Source organism: Amblyomma mixtum, chromosome 1, assembly GCF_055824585.1.
Source record: "Amblyomma mixtum isolate Tamu chromosome 1, ASM5582458v1, whole genome shotgun sequence".
NCBI classification, from domain to species: Eukaryota; Metazoa; Arthropoda; class Arachnida; order Ixodida; family Ixodidae; genus Amblyomma; species Amblyomma mixtum.
The window spans coordinates 17051623-17071164 of NC_143012.1; the positions used below are offsets into that span (position 1 = coordinate 17051623).

Here is a 19542-nt window from a genome sequence, read left to right on the forward strand (position 1 = left end):
CACTCGCTGTCATTTCGGCTTCTGTGTCACAGTAACTTACGAAGTGGAGTGAATTGAAACAACAAAGCAACGATTATTCCTAAAAGTAACCCAAAAAGCAATGTTTAGTTTAGTTTAGTTTATGGGGTTTAACGTCCCAAAGCGACTAATGCTATGAGAGGTGCAGTAGTGGAGGGCTCCGGAAATTTCGACCACCTGGGGTTTTTTAACGTGCACTGACATCGCACAGTACACAGGCAAAAAGCAATGATTCTTAGTCAATATTAATTAATAGCCCGCCACTTCGCATCTTTCGTGCTTCTAGGTTTTCCTTCTTCATCCCTTTCCTCATGATAAGTGTGATTCAGGCACTCGTAAAACATTTCCATTTTTTTTTTCTTCAGGATAACAGTTCTGACTGAGCTTTGTTTTTGTTTCAAGGTGATTTTTTTTTTCTGATTGGTTGATTTTCCGTCCAGGGATGTTCAGGAATGGGGCAGGCAGGACTGATTTTCTTGTGTACCTAATTGCGATGCAGTTATGATGGACAAAGAAAGAGGACTTTTGACTGCTTTATTTTTTTCTTTATGCGAGCGCCCCCAGCAACAGGGCGTAGTGGGCTTGATTAAATTAGAGTTCGTGCTAGTTATTTGGCAGAAAACAAAATTGAATATTTTATGCTGCTCAGCGAACCTGTCGCATGTTCAAATTTCTGCAGTCGCATCGATTCGTGAAGCTCCGCTTATGATGACTAGCGTGTTTTCAAATTTGCCGCGTATTTGGGGACGTGGACTTATAATCAAACAAAACGTGATTAAAACTTTGCTGATAGGGCATCCAAATTTAGTACGACGCAACTCGCCGGCCGGCAGTGTGACGGTCGTTGCACTGCGCACGCGACGTAGTGTGATGAAATCGGGCCGAGGCCGGCGGCGCCGGAGATCCAGCACTCGCGGCATGCATTGTAGGGATTGTAGCCGGTAGCCAGTGGCCACTGTAGCATGGGGCGTATGCATGATTGGCATGGAGGAAAAACATGACTGGAGTTACTACATCTGGCGGTGATCGGAGTGGAGTCTCGAGTCTTGGAAGCTTCGGCGTACCGTGCACGCTTCAGGCCGACCGTGCTTGTTATGCTGCTGTTACTGCGCTTTGTGTAGCCGGCACAAGAGGGCAGCAGCGGTATCGGAGGGCTGAATTTACAAAGTAACCAAACTGACTGTAGACGCTTTCGCACCTCTTCATGCTTTCGTTGTTTTGCTCTCTTTACCATTACGAAACGCGTGGCATAAATAACAGCGGCGCCAGCAGTTCTTGGGCTGGTGAACGGCCGCGCTTTCGCTTACATTATCCGTCCGTGCTGTGGCTTTCACGTGCGTTGCGCCGTGTGTAGTGCGATTTTCAGGAGTGTCGAGCCAGCCTCTGCGGCTTTCTTCTCCCAGCAGCGGAATAAACAAGAGGTAACCAACTCACTATTAAGCTATTATTAGCGGGCTGCACTCGCTGCTGGCGTTCTCGACTAAGGGTGCGGGCAGATATGCTGCTGTTTTTTGAGCAAAACGTGTTCGGTGCTGAAATTCTCTACCTTTTCAGGCATAACAGTGTATGCAAAAACTACGCGCGTGCTGTTCGTTCTGAAGCTGCTGTGCAAGGAACTGTTGTGGGGCGTGTCTTCTTGGCTGATCACTGTGTATTCGGCAGTAGCGTCGAAGTGATGAAGTGCCACTTGTGTGCCCAGTTCTTGTTTATTAAGGACACCTTTCTAAACCGGGGAGCCTGAGAATGTACTCTCCGGCGAAAATAGATGAGGAATGAAGCGGTGAACGGAACAGGCTAATGTGTCTTTTGTTGTGCGATCTGCACATCGTTCTACTTCTTTCCCGGCGTCTTGTGGACGGCGACTCGGCGAGTGTAGTATGTGTAGTACGAGTTGCAGCGAACTCTGCCGGTTGGCGTCCGCGTGTGCGATCCACGTAAACACGTTTTGGGTGACCGCGCGTACGTGATCGACATGAGGCAGTGAAAATTAGATAGCAATTCGACGACACTGTGGCACTATTTTTTGTCGTTTAAATAATTCTCGAAAATTGCACAAACCTTCGCAAGCGTGAGGTTGAAAGTTTCATCGAATTCGCCGTGTCAACAGCAGCAGCTCGGCGCGTCCGCCGACGTCACCGCGCCGAGGGAGGGCGACAACACGGTGACGTCGGCGGCGCGATATTCAGATACGGAGCGTGCCAGGTGTGGCAAGCGGCTTGTCTGGCGAGGAAAGGGGTTAGTGATCGCGGCTAGCTGTCTATATCACTGAAAAGGAGCCTTGCGGTGCTTTGTGCGCGCTTTACGAAATCATTCGTGCGGGGTAACTTTGCGAATGTAAATCGAAGCTTGCCCTTGGCGTTCAGCTAGCTGCTGATCGCAAGGTATCGGTTTCGATCCCGATCGCGGATTCGAAATCAGCCGCGGCGGCCATATTTCGATGCAGGCTAAATACAAAAACGTTCTTGTACTCTGCGATCTCAACACAGGTTAAAGAGCTTCAGGTGGTCAGTGAATCCTACAAATCACAGTTTCAGTACATCCCAATTTACACATTTTAAGAATCATTTTGTAAATTCCAAACAGAAAAAAATGCAGATTTTTTTCATAATTGGAGTAACCAATCACAGATGTATCAACGGACGACTGATGAACGTGGATTTTGGGTATTCAAAATGGCTGTGGGATATCCCCGAATGTCCACTAATGTATGTCCCACAAACAAACATGGTCGATCCGAAGATAGTTCTTATGACTGACCATTAGATGTCTCAAGCGGATATATGTTCCTGTAGTGAAAATAAAGCCCCAAGAATATATGCATTTTTCATAGTCAGTAATGGAGACATGTTTGCAGATCTTGTCATAAGCTTTTTGCAGAATTCAGACTTTCTGGGCAGATTTATCATGACAGGGCACTTTATCTGGTGGATGCCAGGGCACTTTCAGCTCGTCATTAAAGCCAGTTTTTGTTCTCAGTTGTGTAATGTACTCAACTGTGTATGCACATTTGTTCACTTTTGCAAATTTCTGCCTGAAATCAGTTTAATACCCTTGGGACATCCAGTTTTGACATGGATGTCGACACATTTCTGTGGTTAGTTTTAATCTCACATGGACATTATTAAAGGAATCTGTAAATTAAAACATATAAAATATGCAGGACAGATATTGCATAATAATTTACAAATATCCATTTCTCATCCAGAAATAAAATATTGAGGATTTGCATGCATTGTACGGACATCCAGTGAAGATATTAACACAGGTGGGTGCTTTTATTGGTGTGCATCCTCTGGATGACCGTAATTACTTGCGAAGAGGATTCTGAAATGAGATTGCACGTGAAAGTCTCAAAGGTTGCTACAAAACGAAATAATTTATGCATGAGCAGGCATTATATATGGCCATCCGTAGCATTAACTGATTGGTACAGTGGCATCTGGGGGCACATTTTTGCCACATTAGAAGCAATTTCTTATGTTCTAAAAATTTGCCTTTTGCTCGAAATTTGCCAGGCAAGAAATTGGCTATTGAGTGATACCTAACATTGTTTTCTACGCTTGTGCCGTTATTCTCAGCCAGTGCAGCTCCAGCTAATAAATTAAGTCATTTGTCAAAGCGAGGGATTGTATTATTCGGTTTAAATAGAAAAAAAGTATGCGAATTCAATTTTTGAAATTCAATTTTAACTGAAAATAGTCAGTATTCTTCAGGGGAGAAAATAATATGGTGTGTGTTTTTTTTTATTCGAGAAGTGTGCCATGAAGCATAAGTTGAGAAAGGGGGAATGGAATGCAGGAGATAGAAAGGTGAAAGAAGTGAAGTTACGTGCGTGGGTCCTGGTTGCCCCGCCGCCATGTGTTGGTGTGTGTGTGTGTGTGTGTGTGACCATGTGTGACCATTGACCATGTGTGGACCATGTGTTCTCTGAGGAGCGTGATGAAAGAACTGTTGGGCGAGTAGATTCCGAGGGGAAGAGAAGGCTTTGAGGAGATGCAGGAGAAGTAAGGAGTCGGCAGGAGAGAATGTACACTAGTGCCGTGCGAACAGGCCGCACCCCGGCCGAGAAGTCCTGCAATTACACACCGACGTAAACAAATTCTGTAGTCAGCAATATTTGTTGTTTTCCAGGTGAATCAGGAGAGCGGAAGAGAAGAAAAGAGCCTGTTGTTTAACTGTATGGAAGCCATGGGCGTAGTGAGGTGCTGTTAGCTTTAGATTAAATAGTGCATTTGTGTGTTTTCAGACATTTCTCCATTGCTTTACACGCCTCTGCAGACTGGGAGGCTCCACTCCTCGTTAAACTTCGTCTGCAAGCACAGTGCTGTTCACAGTCGTCACCCATTGTTAAGGGAAGTTAGTTACCTGGATAAGTAGGGTTCTCCACAGCATGTATAAGCATCGCAAAAAAAAGTGTCATTTGCTGTCTACTGAAACAATGCAGTGGTAGTTCCATCGCTGCACTCAGCATGCAGACCACATGATTTATAATAAATTTTAACACATCTCCAACCAAAAACTTTAGTTTGAAACCCAACGTTTCGGAGCCGGCTTGGTTCCTTCTTCAGGGGTGACTGGAGGCAGTAGCTAGCATCTTTTTGTATGTCCCGCCCTCCTCTCAATCTAGAGCAACAGCTCAACGATGACATGACAACCATGGTTTTAAAAGTAATGATGATTATGGTGATGGATTTTTTCGCGCAAGGGCATCTGTGGGCAAAGAGCGCTTTGGCACAAGGTATTTGTTTTTAAATATAAACTTCATTTTGTGTTTTTTTGCCTGACGGTTCTGTCATTTACCTTACACTGGTTTTTTAAATGGCGATATCATTTCCTTCAACAAGCACAGCTGTACATACGACCATATGTGTGTTAATTATTCGTAAAGCTACTGCTGGTGCTGATAAAATTGCCGAAGTATACTACAAATAATTTTTGATTCTACAGGGATACTACATTGGCATCATCATCAGTCTGAGTATGCCCACTACTGGCAAAGGCCGCTCCCATATCTTTCCAATTAACCTGGTCCTGTGATACCACTGAGAAAAAAATGGTAATTTATCCATACAAAATAATATTCGCCGAAAAGAACCAAGAACTGCTTTTTGAAACCACAAAATTACCAAATTAAAAAAAAAAAGTAACCAAAAGTCCAACCCCTAGTCATAGCTTTTATGATAACACTTTGCCATTCACTTGAATCTCACCAGAATTAAAGCTTTGCATGCTGTTCATCAGACACCTTTCTGCCTGACGAATAAAAAGAAACCTCTTGAACTGTTAGTGTAGAACATTTGTGCCTGAACAATTTGCCAGAAGTTTCTTTCAATCCCACCACATCCTTTCCAATTGCTTCATAGAAAGATGGCTTGCCAAGGTATCCACAGCTGCTCACCATGCTTGTAGAAACTGTTAACATTTTTCTTGGCAAACGTTGTTTTGTCTACATGTTGCATTTGGCATGTTGGTGTTTTCTACTAAGACAATAGATGGCTTTGTATTATCACATTGTCTTTGTAAGGAGTAAAAAAACTAGTTCGGCTCTTTATCTTGCTGTTTCTCCAATCTCTTTGCGCTGTTTTGGAATGAAAATGGAAAGCGTTCTTTTTCATCATTATCGTCATCATATGTCCAATTACTAAAGTGACCTTGGAATTGTCAGTGACTGGGACACATGACTCGGGGTTCTATGTTTCCTTGTTCCTTAGGAAGGCCATCAGCATGAGCAAAGCCTTTGTGCAAGAAATTAGGGTCCCCCCATGTCCCTTTTGAGTTTTAGAAAAAAATTGGCATTTTGTTGGAATCGAGATGTATTTCATACAGGCCTGTAGGTATAAAATAGGTGCTTTTCTTCAAGCATTTAATTGTGCTCAGCAACTTGTGAAAACAGCTATTAATTTTAGACCAGCTGTAATATCATGCTTCTTTTCCGATGCAGGCCTACTTGAGGAAGTTCACCTGATGAAGGGGAACAGCGTGAGAACAGGGATCGTCTTTTTAATGACACAGCCCGCCAAAAAGTTTTAACACGAATTCATCTGAACTTTGGAGGCACCATGGATCGTGTCACACAGCACTTAGTGGGAGGCATCTGCTTCTGCAGTTTTTTCTGGAATGCTGCACATTCCTCTGATTTTGAAGAAGCTCACAAGAAAAGTAAGATTCTTTGCCACGGTCATTTTAAAATTGAAAATTTTGAACCTTGCAGTTGTTGACCTGCACACTTGTTATGTCTAATTTTATTTTATCATTAGTCATGTTGCACCAGGTGGGGGACGAATGTATATGCAAATATGACAAATTCGTATATCAAAGATAAATCTCAGCCACAGAAACAGACAGTAAAAGATAGCCAGCTGTGTGACATTTTTAAACAATGGGAGAAAAAGGATGGCTGGAAGAGCTGGGCATATGGCAATGAAACAAACATGAAAATACTTTAGAACTGCATAGGGAAAGCCTAGTTGAAGTAGCCCCGCCGCGGTGGCTCAGTGGTTACGGCGCTCGGCCGCTGACTCGAAAGACGCGGGTTCGATCCCGGCTGCGGCGGCTGAATTTCGATGAAGGCGAAATTCTAGAGGCCCGTGTGCTGTGCGATGTCAGTGCGCGTTAAAGATCCCCAGGTGGTCGAAATTTCCGGAGCCCTTCACTATGGCGTCCCTCATAGCCTGAAGTGCTTTGGGACGTTAAACCCCGATAAACTAAACTAAACCTAGTTGAAGTAATTCCTAATAGTAATAATTCATGATGGCTGTGTTGACGAACTGTTGATCAGTGCAAATGAAAAGAAATCGGTAGTCTGCAAATATTTTTTTTTTCTCCGTTCAGTGTGACTAGCTATGCTTTCAGAAAGATGGTGAGAGAGTTACCTCCTCAGCAACAAAAAAAAAAAACAAACATACAAATGCCACTGTACTGTTGTAGCAGTGAGACATGTTATGATAAAAATGTGTCAGCATTTAAAGGTGTTCTTAAATGTAACACTAGCTGTATTGCATTTTTGTTACAAGTAGCATTAACTTGTAGCAGTTAAAGCAACAAAGTGACTTGCAGCATATTTCTTGTGGTGCAAGAAATGAAATTGTGCTAAGCAATAAATCACAGACTCGTACATTACAGATCCGTTGATGGTAATTTCCATTTGAGAGCTTCTTTGCCTTGTTAAAAAACACAACTAATCACATTATTCTTCTAACATTAAAGAATTTATCATTTTTTTCAAAAATGTTGATTATTATTGGAGAGTAGCTTTATAAAGCCATTTTATAAGCTTGTTTGCAATCCGTGCCATAGCTAGTTGTGCAGGAAGCTTGTAGTTTCATATTTTTGTTCTTAAATGCAATCAAAATTAACTTTAGAATCACGACCATTAAAGGTTGCCTGAATAAAGTATTGCTGTCACATTTTCAACAAGAATATAATTGTGGCTCTAAGTTGCTGCACGTTGTATAACTAGATATTGGCATCATGCAATTAGAAGCTAGGTACTGCCTCTATTTTGTGCTTGTGCTTTAATCAAGTGACTGACCAACTGCATTTATGTGTTAGTTTGTGATATCATTATTTTGGTATCTACTCTGACAGAATAGAAAGCTGTGCTAGAAGCAAGTATCTTCATTTTTACTCATACAGTGAGCATGACAGGGAAAAGTGTAGTCTTGTCATCATCATGTATGCGTTCGACTCAGTGCACACGTGAAAATGTTTGTAATCAACTCCTTCCTTGTTTTCTTGACTGGATTGAGTGGTCTTAAATCATGGTGAGTGAAGTCTTGATGCTGGCACATACGCACCTGTGCAGTAGAATGGAGCATGAAATTTATATTTGTACTTAACTCATGATTTTCGAAATCATATCCATAATACCTCTTGAGCACTGCATCTGACTGTTTCATGCTTAGCAGCATGTACCCTATGAATTACACATCACTGTGGTTGTCTGCTTACAAAAACATTGCTTTAACTGTACCTTAACAACCCTGTGAGTAAATACCTTGTGGTCTTATGTTCAACAGCCATTTCACTGCGTTTTAACAATTAGTAAATGATAACCTCACAATCGGCATTAAAATTGGTTGTGCTGGCTTTGAACACTGAAATTAATTGATTTTTCTTATCTTTTTATCGTTTGCATGGAAAGTATCTCGAAGTTGTAGTTGACATGTTAATGCATCTGGTTGCTTCTCTTATCTATGGCTTACTTATGTACTTGCATTATTTTTTTGCATATCCTACAATTGCTACGGTTCACCAGTTACAAGTCCATCTTGAATAGTTTTTCTTTGCTGCCGTATTTAAAAGCTTAAAGAAGAGATTGTTGAGCACATTGTTATGGCTGCGAGTTGGAGTTTTTCTGGTTTTAGTTTTTGAAGATTCAGCTGACTTTTTCTCAGTGTTTATTTTGGAATGCAATTGTCGGTTTCTTTTGATGAATATAATTTTCCGTAAAAGCATAACCAGTTTTTTTCGGTGATATATATGGCACCCTTTTGCATTCAGAATCATGTGTGGTTTACTTTGCTTGTTAGTTAGTGACAGCAGTTTGTGCATAAGTAACTAACGCACAAATTGTCGTTTACAGTGGTTGCAAACAAATGCCATAAAAATCAAAGTAAATGTGAAAATTAAGTGATTGGGCTGTAAGAGAAAAACATAAATAGTTTATTTCTATAAGTCTTGCTTGTGCAAGGATCCAAATAAATGAGAAATAAAGCACGCAGAAAGAAGAGGGAGTCAGCACACATGTAGACTGCATTGTGCTGACTTAGGCAAGTGGAACCAGGCCTGGCTGTCCGGTCGCCTTCACGTCGGAATACTTTTGTCTTTGTGTGAATAGATGCAAGGGTATTTGTCGCTTGCAGCACTCTGCTTACTCATTCAGTCATGGAACAAACTGTGATACCAACAAATGCATCTTAAGGACTAAGTTTCAGATTAAAACGAAAAAAGCGACCACTGCTACAATTCGAAAGGAGCCAGAGGGCCTTTGATTACATAGGCCAGATGGTGCCTGCAGAGATGGAGGTGACAGTGAACAGTTGTGGACGTCAGAAAATGAAACATTTCTGTAATGCCTGTGCATGGTTTCAACATGACGACTTGTTACGGTTACCACTATTGTCAGTGCCCTTACATGGCATGCAAACACTCTTATACCATGTAAAGGCTCTGAGAAGATGATGATAATTTGTGAGCACAAGGTTTTGTGTTAGTAGATGACACTTAACGATGTTGTGGAGCATTTCAGCTCATGGCATTAGCATAAAGTAACGGAGCAATGATTGAAATAAAGTAACGGAGCAATGATTGAAAACGCACAATTACTGTTCTAAATCAAATGGCTGTCTTACCATGCTGTCTCACAGCTGTCTCATGATGCTCCTGGCTTCAGCACTTTGTTAATTCACTCTTGTGGCTGATTGTGACTGATACTCAATAGTCAGCAAGCTTTTGTGTACATTTGAAGGATCCGGACCTTTTTTTTGTCTAAGACCAAATTTCGAGAACTTATTTCTGACTATGTTTATCTTTTTTTTTTTCGGTTTAAACAGAAAACTCCAGCCCTTACCTATAGTACATAATGCTCTCAAAGGAAAGCTGGGGATGACGCCATCTTTTGCTTTCTTAACGAAATTCGATTTCTTGACTTTATGTGGCTTTGTCGACGTTTGTTTGTAAGCCAAAGATGTGCTTATTCCTGAGAACTTTCAAGTTATGAATAGTATATTATTTTCCCACCACTCGTTCAAACTTGTAATAATGATGTCTTTGAGAAAATTATGGACTGTTTGACTGCTACCATGAAATGAATAGGTGCACAGTCAAGCCTCTGAAATAAGAAAAAAAGAAACTACTCGACATCACCATAATTTGTTAGCGAACTCAGCCTATGGTCGCCATACTTTTTATTTCATTTTTTATCTGTTAAAATGTGATAACCAATCTAAACAGCCCAACATCAATTTTTTCAAGGCTGAAATTTAGCTTATGCGGGCTAATGCTAGGGCCGTCTACTGAAAATGATTGCAGCTATAACGGTTAAATCCTCATAAATAATTTGCTTTTTCTTTTTTCTATGCAGTGAGAGAGGAAATAGACAGGTCCTTCACTATGGCCCGTTTTATCGCGCCAATCATCATGGTGCTGATGTTCCTTGGAAGCTGCGTCATCTTTTGGTGCATCTATTATCGCAGACGGCAGCGCTTCTGGGTGAGTCGATGGAACTGCCAACATTGCATAGGTGTGCTAAGGCCTTTTGTTCCACAAGGCTGCATTTTTTTTTTCACCCTTTTCTTTCATTGAATTCGTTTCCAAAGACTTGCTTAATCTTGTAGACCCGAAACCGTAAGGCTAGTAAGGGATTTACACAAAAAAGGGTTGTCTAAAAGCAGGTGGATTATGACAATAGAACAAGTACACAACAAAGAACTAACAGAAGTGGCAGGTACACAAAGGTGAGTCAAAGGTTTTGAAAAACAATGCAACTTTATCCATTTATTTGCTACGGTCTAATATGCAAACAAAGTTGTGTTGTTCTTTGCTACGTAGTCCATCATTACGCATGTAACTGAATAAATAAATTAGTTTAATAACTTTAAATGAGATCAAGCTCTAATATTATTGCATAATAAATGTAATAAATGATAGAATGTATATTATATTTATAAGTGGTTTATAGGATATGTGATCACACCAGTTAAGATATCTACATTTATTAACTTTTAATACAGGGCCACAAATTTGTCTATTTTGAGGATTAAGAAGTCAGTAAACTCAGTCTTTTCCCACACATATTATAACATGTAGGTAAGTTAAACTGCCAGCTTTAGTGGGGCTCACATTTTTTCCTGTTTTAATTATGGTAACCATTATTTTATTTGAGTACATTTTTGTTGGCAGATCTCCAAGGCCAGACTACACTTCCATTCATTTCCAACCATCATTGAACTCATAACTCTCAGATTGTTTCAACGCAACGAGTGTAAAGCGAGTGGTAGAAAAAACTATTCCATTTGCTTTTTAGTAACAAATACATTTTTTGTTGCTAAGCAAGCATTCATCATCATCATCATCAGCCTGACTACGCCTACTGCAGGACAAAAAACCTCTCCCCATATAGTTACCCCTGTCCTGTGCCAGCTGTGGCCACCCTATTCTCACAAACTTCTTAATCTCATCCATCCACCTAACTTTCCGCTACCCCCTGCTGTGCTTCCCTTCCCTTGGAATCCAGAAATTGCAGTTGCCTTGTATCGACAGAATACCAGCTCCTGATTACAAAAACGCCACTCATACTGACAACAAAGCTCTTTTAACGTAGAAAAGAGCAAGAACCAAAATACATTTATTGCCGCCACAGGCCAAACTCGCAAGTACAAGCTTCATGACGTCATAGGACAAAACAGTGTTGCTAGAACCAATAGTTCTAGCAACACTAGGACACGAGAAGCCAAGAATCACTGAGGCGCAGCAAATGCATGCGCAAATCTCATTGACGTCGCCAGATGGGGCCACGTACCCGGCAGCTACACGCGCGCCTGAAGCATCGGGACGAATCAGCGCCTGCTCACTAGCGGTAGGCGGGCTCCCGGTATTCCGCTAACGGTAACAAGGTACACGGTATGCTAAGGGTGTATATTTGCGAGAAGTTCGTTGACTACTTCGAGAGCGGGATCCATCGTAATGCTGGCAAAACGCCGGTGCAAACGTAAACGAAGCGACGGTAGCGACGGCCACAATAGCCGATAGATGCCTTCAACGTGCGGCCGGCGGTGTCTTTCTTTTCGGCTGCTGCTAGGCCGCACTGCTGGCCACCAGAAATCACGGAGTCTACGTCACGTCACGTGCACGTCATATTTCACATCACTTAGTCCTGTGTCGTCATAAGAGAATCCCAAGTTTGAATAAAAGCGGCGAGAAAAACTTTTTCAACTTCGAATCCAAATTTCTTAGAAATAAATGCATCTTTCGCTGCCGGCCAAGGGGCAACAAAGCCATGAAATGACGAACTATCGGATTTTGCTTTAAAAAAAATATTAATAGAGCTCTCCTCACTGTCCCTTTAAAGAACTCCATGTGGTTGAAATTTCCAGAGCCCTTCACTACAGCGTCCCTCATAGCCTGAGTTGCTTTGGGATGTTAAACCCCCATAAACCATTAAACCGTATTTGTTTCTTTGTTTCCTGACTATGCCTGAACTTTCGAGGCTTTACTTCAGCAGCAACGTTGCAACATGAAAGAAAAATTAATGCCATGTATTGCTTTTCTCCAGCACCTTGTTCAGTTTAACTTTAATATTGAATGCATTGACACGAAAAGATACTCTCAAATTTCAAGTGGGTGACCTTGTTGCTTAAGGCCGAATGCAATATTTTTGAAGCGATGTTTGTCTACTACGTTCGGCGTAGTTTCCAGTTACCCTAAATATGACATTATCAGGTGGTCGTCATCTTCGTTGCAGGTTACGGTAGTTACCGTGCAGGGAATTTTCTCCATAATAAACAGCAAATTGCATTGCTTTGTTGTTGCTGTTGTTGTTGACATCGCCGCTTATAGGTCCATTAGTTAGTCCACGCTATCACACTCGTTCGCTGTCTCATTCACTCACACTATCGCTCCCTCCCTCCCTATCTAGCTTGCTCGCTCACTCACACACTCGCACACTAATCCAGGCATTGATATATTGCGTTGCCGATTATATTTGTGGGGCTGACAACAAGTGAACTTAGCCGCCGCGGTGGCTCAGTGGTTATGGTGCTCGGCCGCTGACCCGAAAGACGCGGGTTCGATCCCGGCCGCGGCGGCTAGAATTTCTTTGGAGGAGAAATTCTAGAGGCCCGTGTACTGTGCGATGTCAGTGCACGTTAAAGAACCCCAGGTGGTCGAAATTTCCGGAGCCCTTCACTACGGCGTCTCTCATAGCCTTAGTCGCTTTGGGACGTTAAACCCCATAAACCAAACCAAACAAGTGAACTTAACTGGCTTTAAAAAAAAAAAAATTACACAGACAGACGATACATGTTCTAAATGCAAAATGCAATGCAATCAGCAGTGTGAGTGGATAACACAGCAGCATACTTTTTAGTGTGAATCATTTGTCATGTGCCATATTGCAGGCAATGCAGCAGCAGCAGCGCCATATTCCACCTCCACTGGCACCAGCTCCCGGTCCAGGCCCGGTGACATCCGGTGCGACCACCTTCGGCCATTCGGAAGTGAACCCTCTCATTCCCAGAGCGGTTACACCTCCTCCACCTGCATTCTATCCGCCGCAGCCGGCCACATGCCCAACGGAGGAGCCGTACACCAATTTCAACAGTGCGCCTTCATCTCAGCCATTCAGTGGAGCAGCAATGCCATCTGCGCCACCTGAACCACCACCCCCTTACAACACTTACAGCAGCGCAGCAAAGCAGCCTCTCTGAAACTACTGAAGTCACCACTGAGGTCAAAGGTGGCAAACTATAAGCAGTGCAGACACATGAAGCATTGCACCTTCGTGTGGCGACTCTTTTGATGCTGTCACAATCTCAGCATCGCTATAGTGCACATGAAATGTTCAGGGTGTAAGAACTGCACGTGTTCATTCGTATAAGCTAGTACAGGGGTTCTCAACCTTCCTAGCCCCTGCGAACCCCAGTGGCTTTCACCAGGTGCTGAGGAACCATACATGTCTTAGCCTCTGTTCCTTCCTGCTAAGCATGCATGTAGAGAAGAACTTGCAGATGCACAATCTCTAAACAAAGATCAGTGAATTCAGTTTAGATATGGCTGGCTGTTGAGTCAGACAGTCTGCTATAAGGCATTGGTGTATGGCCAGCCCCCAAATAAAGATGGTAAAAGGAAATGCAGGGGGTGAGACATGCGTAGATTTAGGTGCTTAGGGAACTCAAAAAGCACTCTAAGGAACCGACTAGTTCTACAGAAGCTAGTTTAAGAACAGCTGAGCCAGGCTATTCTAGTTACTGGACTGCTTTTTGAACACTTTTTGCTGGCCAGTGCAGTTTACAAAGTGCTGCTTTTTTACATTGCACTGCTGTTGAGCTGTGGTGGAATGAGCTAGATGATGGCAGGGTAGCCTAGACGGTTGTTTGTTTCATGAGTGATATTTTCTGAATTCAGATCGCAGTACTAGTTGAAGCAGGTGTCATTGAGCTAGATGATGGCAGGGTAGCCTTGTGATTGTGAGTTTGTTTTATGAGTAAGTTTTCTGAATTCAGATCCCGGTACTACTTGAAGGAACTGCCACTTCCATTTTTCTTTTTCCTATGAATTTTTTACACTTTAATGTTCAGTGTACATAGAGGAGAAACACTTGCAAGTTCAGTGTGGTCGCTCAGACTAAACTAACTGTGCACACATCTCGGTGTTCTAAGCAGTTCACTGTTGTGTTCTGTTGTCAGGGTCAATGTTATGGTGTGCTTTATTGGCCTTCACATTTTTTTTTTCTGGTTTGAAAGCAATACCAGCATCTTAACCCTTTAGCGGACTTTAGTGAGGCAGGCTCATCATATGCCGGCTTTCATTTCTGGCTCATGATGATTGCAGCTTGTTGTGTGTTTTCTGGTGTTGTGTGTCTGGTTAAGGCAGGTTGGGCTCGTCCCGAGCATTTTTTTAGTTTGCCGACAGACGGCAGCTTGGCTACTCAATGGCCATTTTGGTTCCATTTAAGAAAAAAAAATAATGTGTTCAATAGGGACTTAATCTGTGCTAAGCCCAAGTAGCACTTTACTCCTATTCCAGCCCAATTCATATGATGGCTGCATTTCTTTTGCATGTCTTGTGGAAAGTACAGTCAATGTATGCAGCATTAAGAGTAGCAGAATTTCAGAGTTTGAAATGTATTCATCTCGCATGTGTAGATTTGACTCTATTCTTGTCATCAGGTCAAATGTGAAGCAGTTAGGTAGAACTGGTAATGGCATGGTTTGAGGTTTAAAAATCGTGGTGTTTGCTACTGTTGCTTGGTTGTTATTTTCCTGTAAGCATGCCTAACACTGTTCTGCCCTCCAGTTTATGGTGGAATTTGTTCTGGAGGGATGAACCTATGCTAATACTGTCGTCGTGTGTGCCTGTGCATGTTCCACAATGTTCAGTGCCATTGCTGGATTCAGGTGGTGATGCACTCTGTCTAAGCCTTTGCTTTTCTTACTGATTATTTGTGCTGCATTGTCATTCAGTCCCTTTTTACTCTTGTCATTCTTGTATGCATTCATGCTTCAACCACCAGCATGTGTTGTACACCAGCTAGTGGACAACCCCTGAGGCATACATTCGTAATCTTGCCTTGCCAACCTTGCCAACTGGGCAGCTTTTGAGGCAAACAAAAAGTGCACCTTACTATATCTTCTTTCCAAAATGCAGCTCTTTAGGCATGTGGGAAGCTTTCAATACCTTCTTTTTGCCGATTGCACAAAGTCAGTTTTTTATCAGCTTGTGTGTAGCATTGTTTTCAGTAGTAACTTCATTATAAATCACTTTGGCATCAGCTTCCTATAGGCATCACCATATTGCAATATTCAACACCATAGCAGACAAAATTGGAAATGCTTCTAAGTTCTTTGTGTGGCTGAGAAGAGTTAGTGCATGTGTTGATATTTATGTGTACAATTTTGTGACAACTTTTTCCCAACATCTTTTGTTCAGCAGCACGAGTATTCTAAAAAACAAGTATACAGCACTGTTCTGACTGACATGTATGGATGAGAGTTGACAGCTCAGTGTTCCCTATGTGCTTTTTGTCAGCTTTACTTAAATACATTTCGTAATACCTTATCCTGCCCAAATAGGCATTAATTTAAGAGGGCAAAAACAATATTATTACAGAAGAAATAAAAGCAGAAATTTAAGTGGAATGCCAGGCAAAAGACAAAAAAGTCAAGTGCTTCATGTTTTAGACTGCCATACCTGTGTTATAGCCAGAAAAATATCAATAAGAATATTTTAAGATATTCAGAGTATTTGTACAACCCATATTTCATTTTATACAAAAGAGATTAACATAACTACCTCTGAGGTAAAAGGCATCTTGTTTGTTATGTGGTGTTTGTTTGTTGTCTGCTAGCTTGCATTTCAGGTGATCAGCACGTCCATTTGCTTCCCACCTGAACTTAGGTGATCAGGTTGTTTTCAAAAAACTTGAAAATGCATACTTATGGCATCATTAATGCTGCTTGAGCTGATGACAGAAAGACTACAGGATTTTTGGTGCTTTTCAGATTCCTTCAGTTTCATTGGTGATGTTGTCAGCTGTTCTAAATCTACAGATGTCAAGTTTCCAATTCAAGTTTACAGGTGTAAGCCAGTGCTTCCACCTTGAATTGTTTTCTGCTTTGTGTGTATTGCTCCTCTGAGAATTGGCTTAGGAGCTTGAGGGGTTGTTCAGAATGGCAGCTATTAATATGAGGGTGCCACAGCATGGATACAACAGTGTTGAAGACATCGGAGAACCCTCCACTTACGGCAGCTTTATTAGCTGACAATTTTTACAATTGATCATTGCATAAGCGTTCTCGGCATTCCAAAATGCAAAGCAACATGGTTTGGACACCTTGAAGAATCATGCAGTTCTGAAGTTCGCATATATCATGATCACTACAATGCTCATACAGTAGGATGAGATCATACTGCATACACATTTTTCTCACACGTAAACGCTCAGTTTACCGTGTGACTCGTCGGCTTTGCAGGACGTCTTGTGCCGCACATCTTATATATTCATGCAGATAGTTCGGTGTTCAGCTGCTGATTCCAGGTCGCGGATTTAATCCCGGCTGTGGCGGTCGTATTTTGAAGAAGGTGCTATACAAAAATGCCCATGTGTGTGCAGTGTCAGCGCATGTTTGAGAATCCCGGGTGGTCTAAATTAATCTGTAGCCCTCCGTTACGGCATCTCTCATTGCCTATGCATTTCTTCGGGACATTAAACCCCCAATACCACCATGACGCTTGTTGATGAAGGAAATCGCAAAGGAAAGAACTTCAAACTTTTATTGCTACAGCAAGTTGAAAGTAAGCATCAAGTGATCACTGATATCTCAGCTTGTGCTTGTGAAAGGTTGATGTTCACTTGAGCTTCAGGACCAAAGAAAAAGACATTGCATAGAAGTCACTGCAGCTAAAACTAGAGTATTCAAATTCTTAAATGTTAAAGTGCTTTTGGATTGACATGCACCTTCTAGCTGCGTGCAACCACTTTGTGTTCGCAAATAAGTAACAGAAATAGTGACGTTATAAATGATTCAAGCCGTTATTTTTAGGACTGTGATACTCAAACGAGTGATAAGCCATTTTGTCAAGAGTGAAAATTGTTGTGTACTTAAGTCAGGTTATGGCAGGCATGATCGGTGTTCAACTTAGTTTTTAAAGCAACAAAATATATTCTGCAAGGCATAAATATATGCAGAATTGGAATACTATATTTTTTTTATTGTTAGCGTGGCAGTTTAGGACTCGGAACATTTTTTTGACTAGCAGTGGTCACAACAGAATGTCATGAGGATTGCCATGATTATTAACTTGCCACCTGATTCATGTTCTATTCAATGAAGGAACGACTATGCCTAGGTTTTATTTACTAGTAGGATTTGTTGATACATTAACTTCATTATATAAAAATATCTTCCCCAGATTTAGTAAAGGTGCAGTGTATCCAGCAGTTGAAGATTTATACCGGCCATGGGTAGTGGTCACTTTTATTTTGTTTCAGATAAGGGTCAGCACTTTAGCTTATGCACGAGACATGGCCCACGGGTTGTGCTAGCGACTGTGCGAATCGCGATCTACTGCATGGAATAAAGTTTTACTTCAAACATGTATAATAATCTCTGCCCCAACGAGTGGAGGAGCTTTTTTTTAAAATATTATCTTCTATGTAATAAAGTCCCAATGAGATGATGCTTTTTCTCTGCATTCTCCACCACTATTTCTGCTTAGTGTATCTCTAGCTAGCACGTTAACTGTCATGGGTTCAAGTAGTTTGTAAGGTCTAGTCTTCATTTCCGGCTTCAACATTTCTCATTCATTTCAAGTTGGGGAGCATTTCTGGGTGCCTTGACTACACTACATATAATGTCAGTGTTTTATTTTTTTAGTGTACACACTAGACGGGTATGTCTGTTATGTGCTGGGTCTAGTAGGTAATGAAGGTCAGTAAGGTGAAACTAACGTGGCATCACAATCCTTGCTAAGGCCGTGCTGTCATCGCTAGGGGTCTGATGTAAGGAGTGCCACTAACGGTCTGCATTTTATTTGCATTGGCGTACTGGTCTACGCAGAGTGACTGCACTTCATGTTGTTGAACAACACCATGTTGATGACAACACCATACACTTTATGAAGGTACATAAGGACATCACTCCACTATTTTAGCATATGTTATCTGCCATTGCCTCGTGCGAGACTGCTGTAAGAAGGGCGTCCAGAATTCTTGCACTCCCCAGGCAACAGCTGTAGGTGTTCCACATCAAAACCTGAGTGGAACAACCATGATACTTTACCCTGCAGGAAGTCTTTCATATGTCAAAGCAAAAAGCATTTTATTACTGCATTGACACGGTTTGCTGGCTTTTGTGCTCAGGCCTAAAACCATGCCCCGCCATAGTAGCAAGCTTGGCTTTTGGTGAATGGCCTCGTAGACATCATACTTTGTTAGTATGTTGGGTCTTGTACTGTCAGTATTCTTCGGAGTTCAGCTGCCATGCCAATAATTAAGATGTTTCATTACTCAAACTTTTTCATTTAGTGCGTAGATGCGTATCATGCCTGACTAGAATGTTTAGCTGACTTGTAACAAGTAAGACATGAGCAGTGAAGTCATTAGGAAAGAATATTTTTTTAGTTTTACACAGAGCCGCTCTTGCACAAGACAGAGTGACTTCTTGGTGACAGCATTCTTGCCAGCTGTCAACGTATAATGTGGTGCTATAACAAAATTTTTGCCATGCACTTTTCGATTGCCTCATAGTATAACTTTACACAGACCTCTTGTCCTAAGGCTGTGTGCATGGCACGCTTCCAAGTTCTATACACTGCCAGCTCATGCAGCAAATGTGGGACTCTGTGCGGGCTACCAAGCAGTTCTTGCCTTTTTTTTTTGTTGTCTTTGCACATGAAAATGTGCTTTATTTATTTGTCAGGCATGGAGCGTCTACATTAGTTTCTTTACAATATCTGTTTTATGTTATGTCCGTATTTTTGCCATTATTTCATGTCGACTACTGCTCTTGCTTGTGCCTTTTCACTGTGATACGCAATGTGCTGTCCTGTCTTGAGCACTGCAGTCTCGTGTTTCGAAGCCTGCAGCATCTGTGGCTCCTATTTTGCTGAGCCTCTGCTTGTACAGTGTGTCAGCATAATGTGTACTGTGCTTTAACAAAAGTGTACTGAATGTTTCACAGTGATTAAAGGTATTATTATTATTCTTTTGTATTATTTACTGCTAGCATCAGTTAATGCACTCTACCTTAACTTTGTGATGTACTTACATGGCCATGGTGCCTTAGCCGAATGTCAGTGGGAATG

The 19542-nt window shown here is 41.8% G+C and overlaps 1 protein-coding gene across 1 annotated transcript; it reads left to right on the plus strand.

Annotated features, from left to right (window-relative positions):
• Window positions 1–278: 278 nt before the first annotated feature.
• On the plus strand, window positions 279–19442 carry LOC149365582 (uncharacterized). The gene is made up of 4 exons (XM_089544410.1): window positions 279–1439; window positions 5960–6177; window positions 10103–10230; window positions 13137–19442. The coding sequence occupies exons 2-4, from the start codon at window positions 6078–6080 to the stop codon at window positions 13443–13445; spliced, it is 537 nt and encodes a 178-aa protein (XP_089400536.1). The 5' UTR covers window positions 279–1439; window positions 5960–6077; the 3' UTR covers window positions 13446–19442.
• The last annotated feature ends 100 nt before the right edge of the window (window positions 19443–19542 follow it).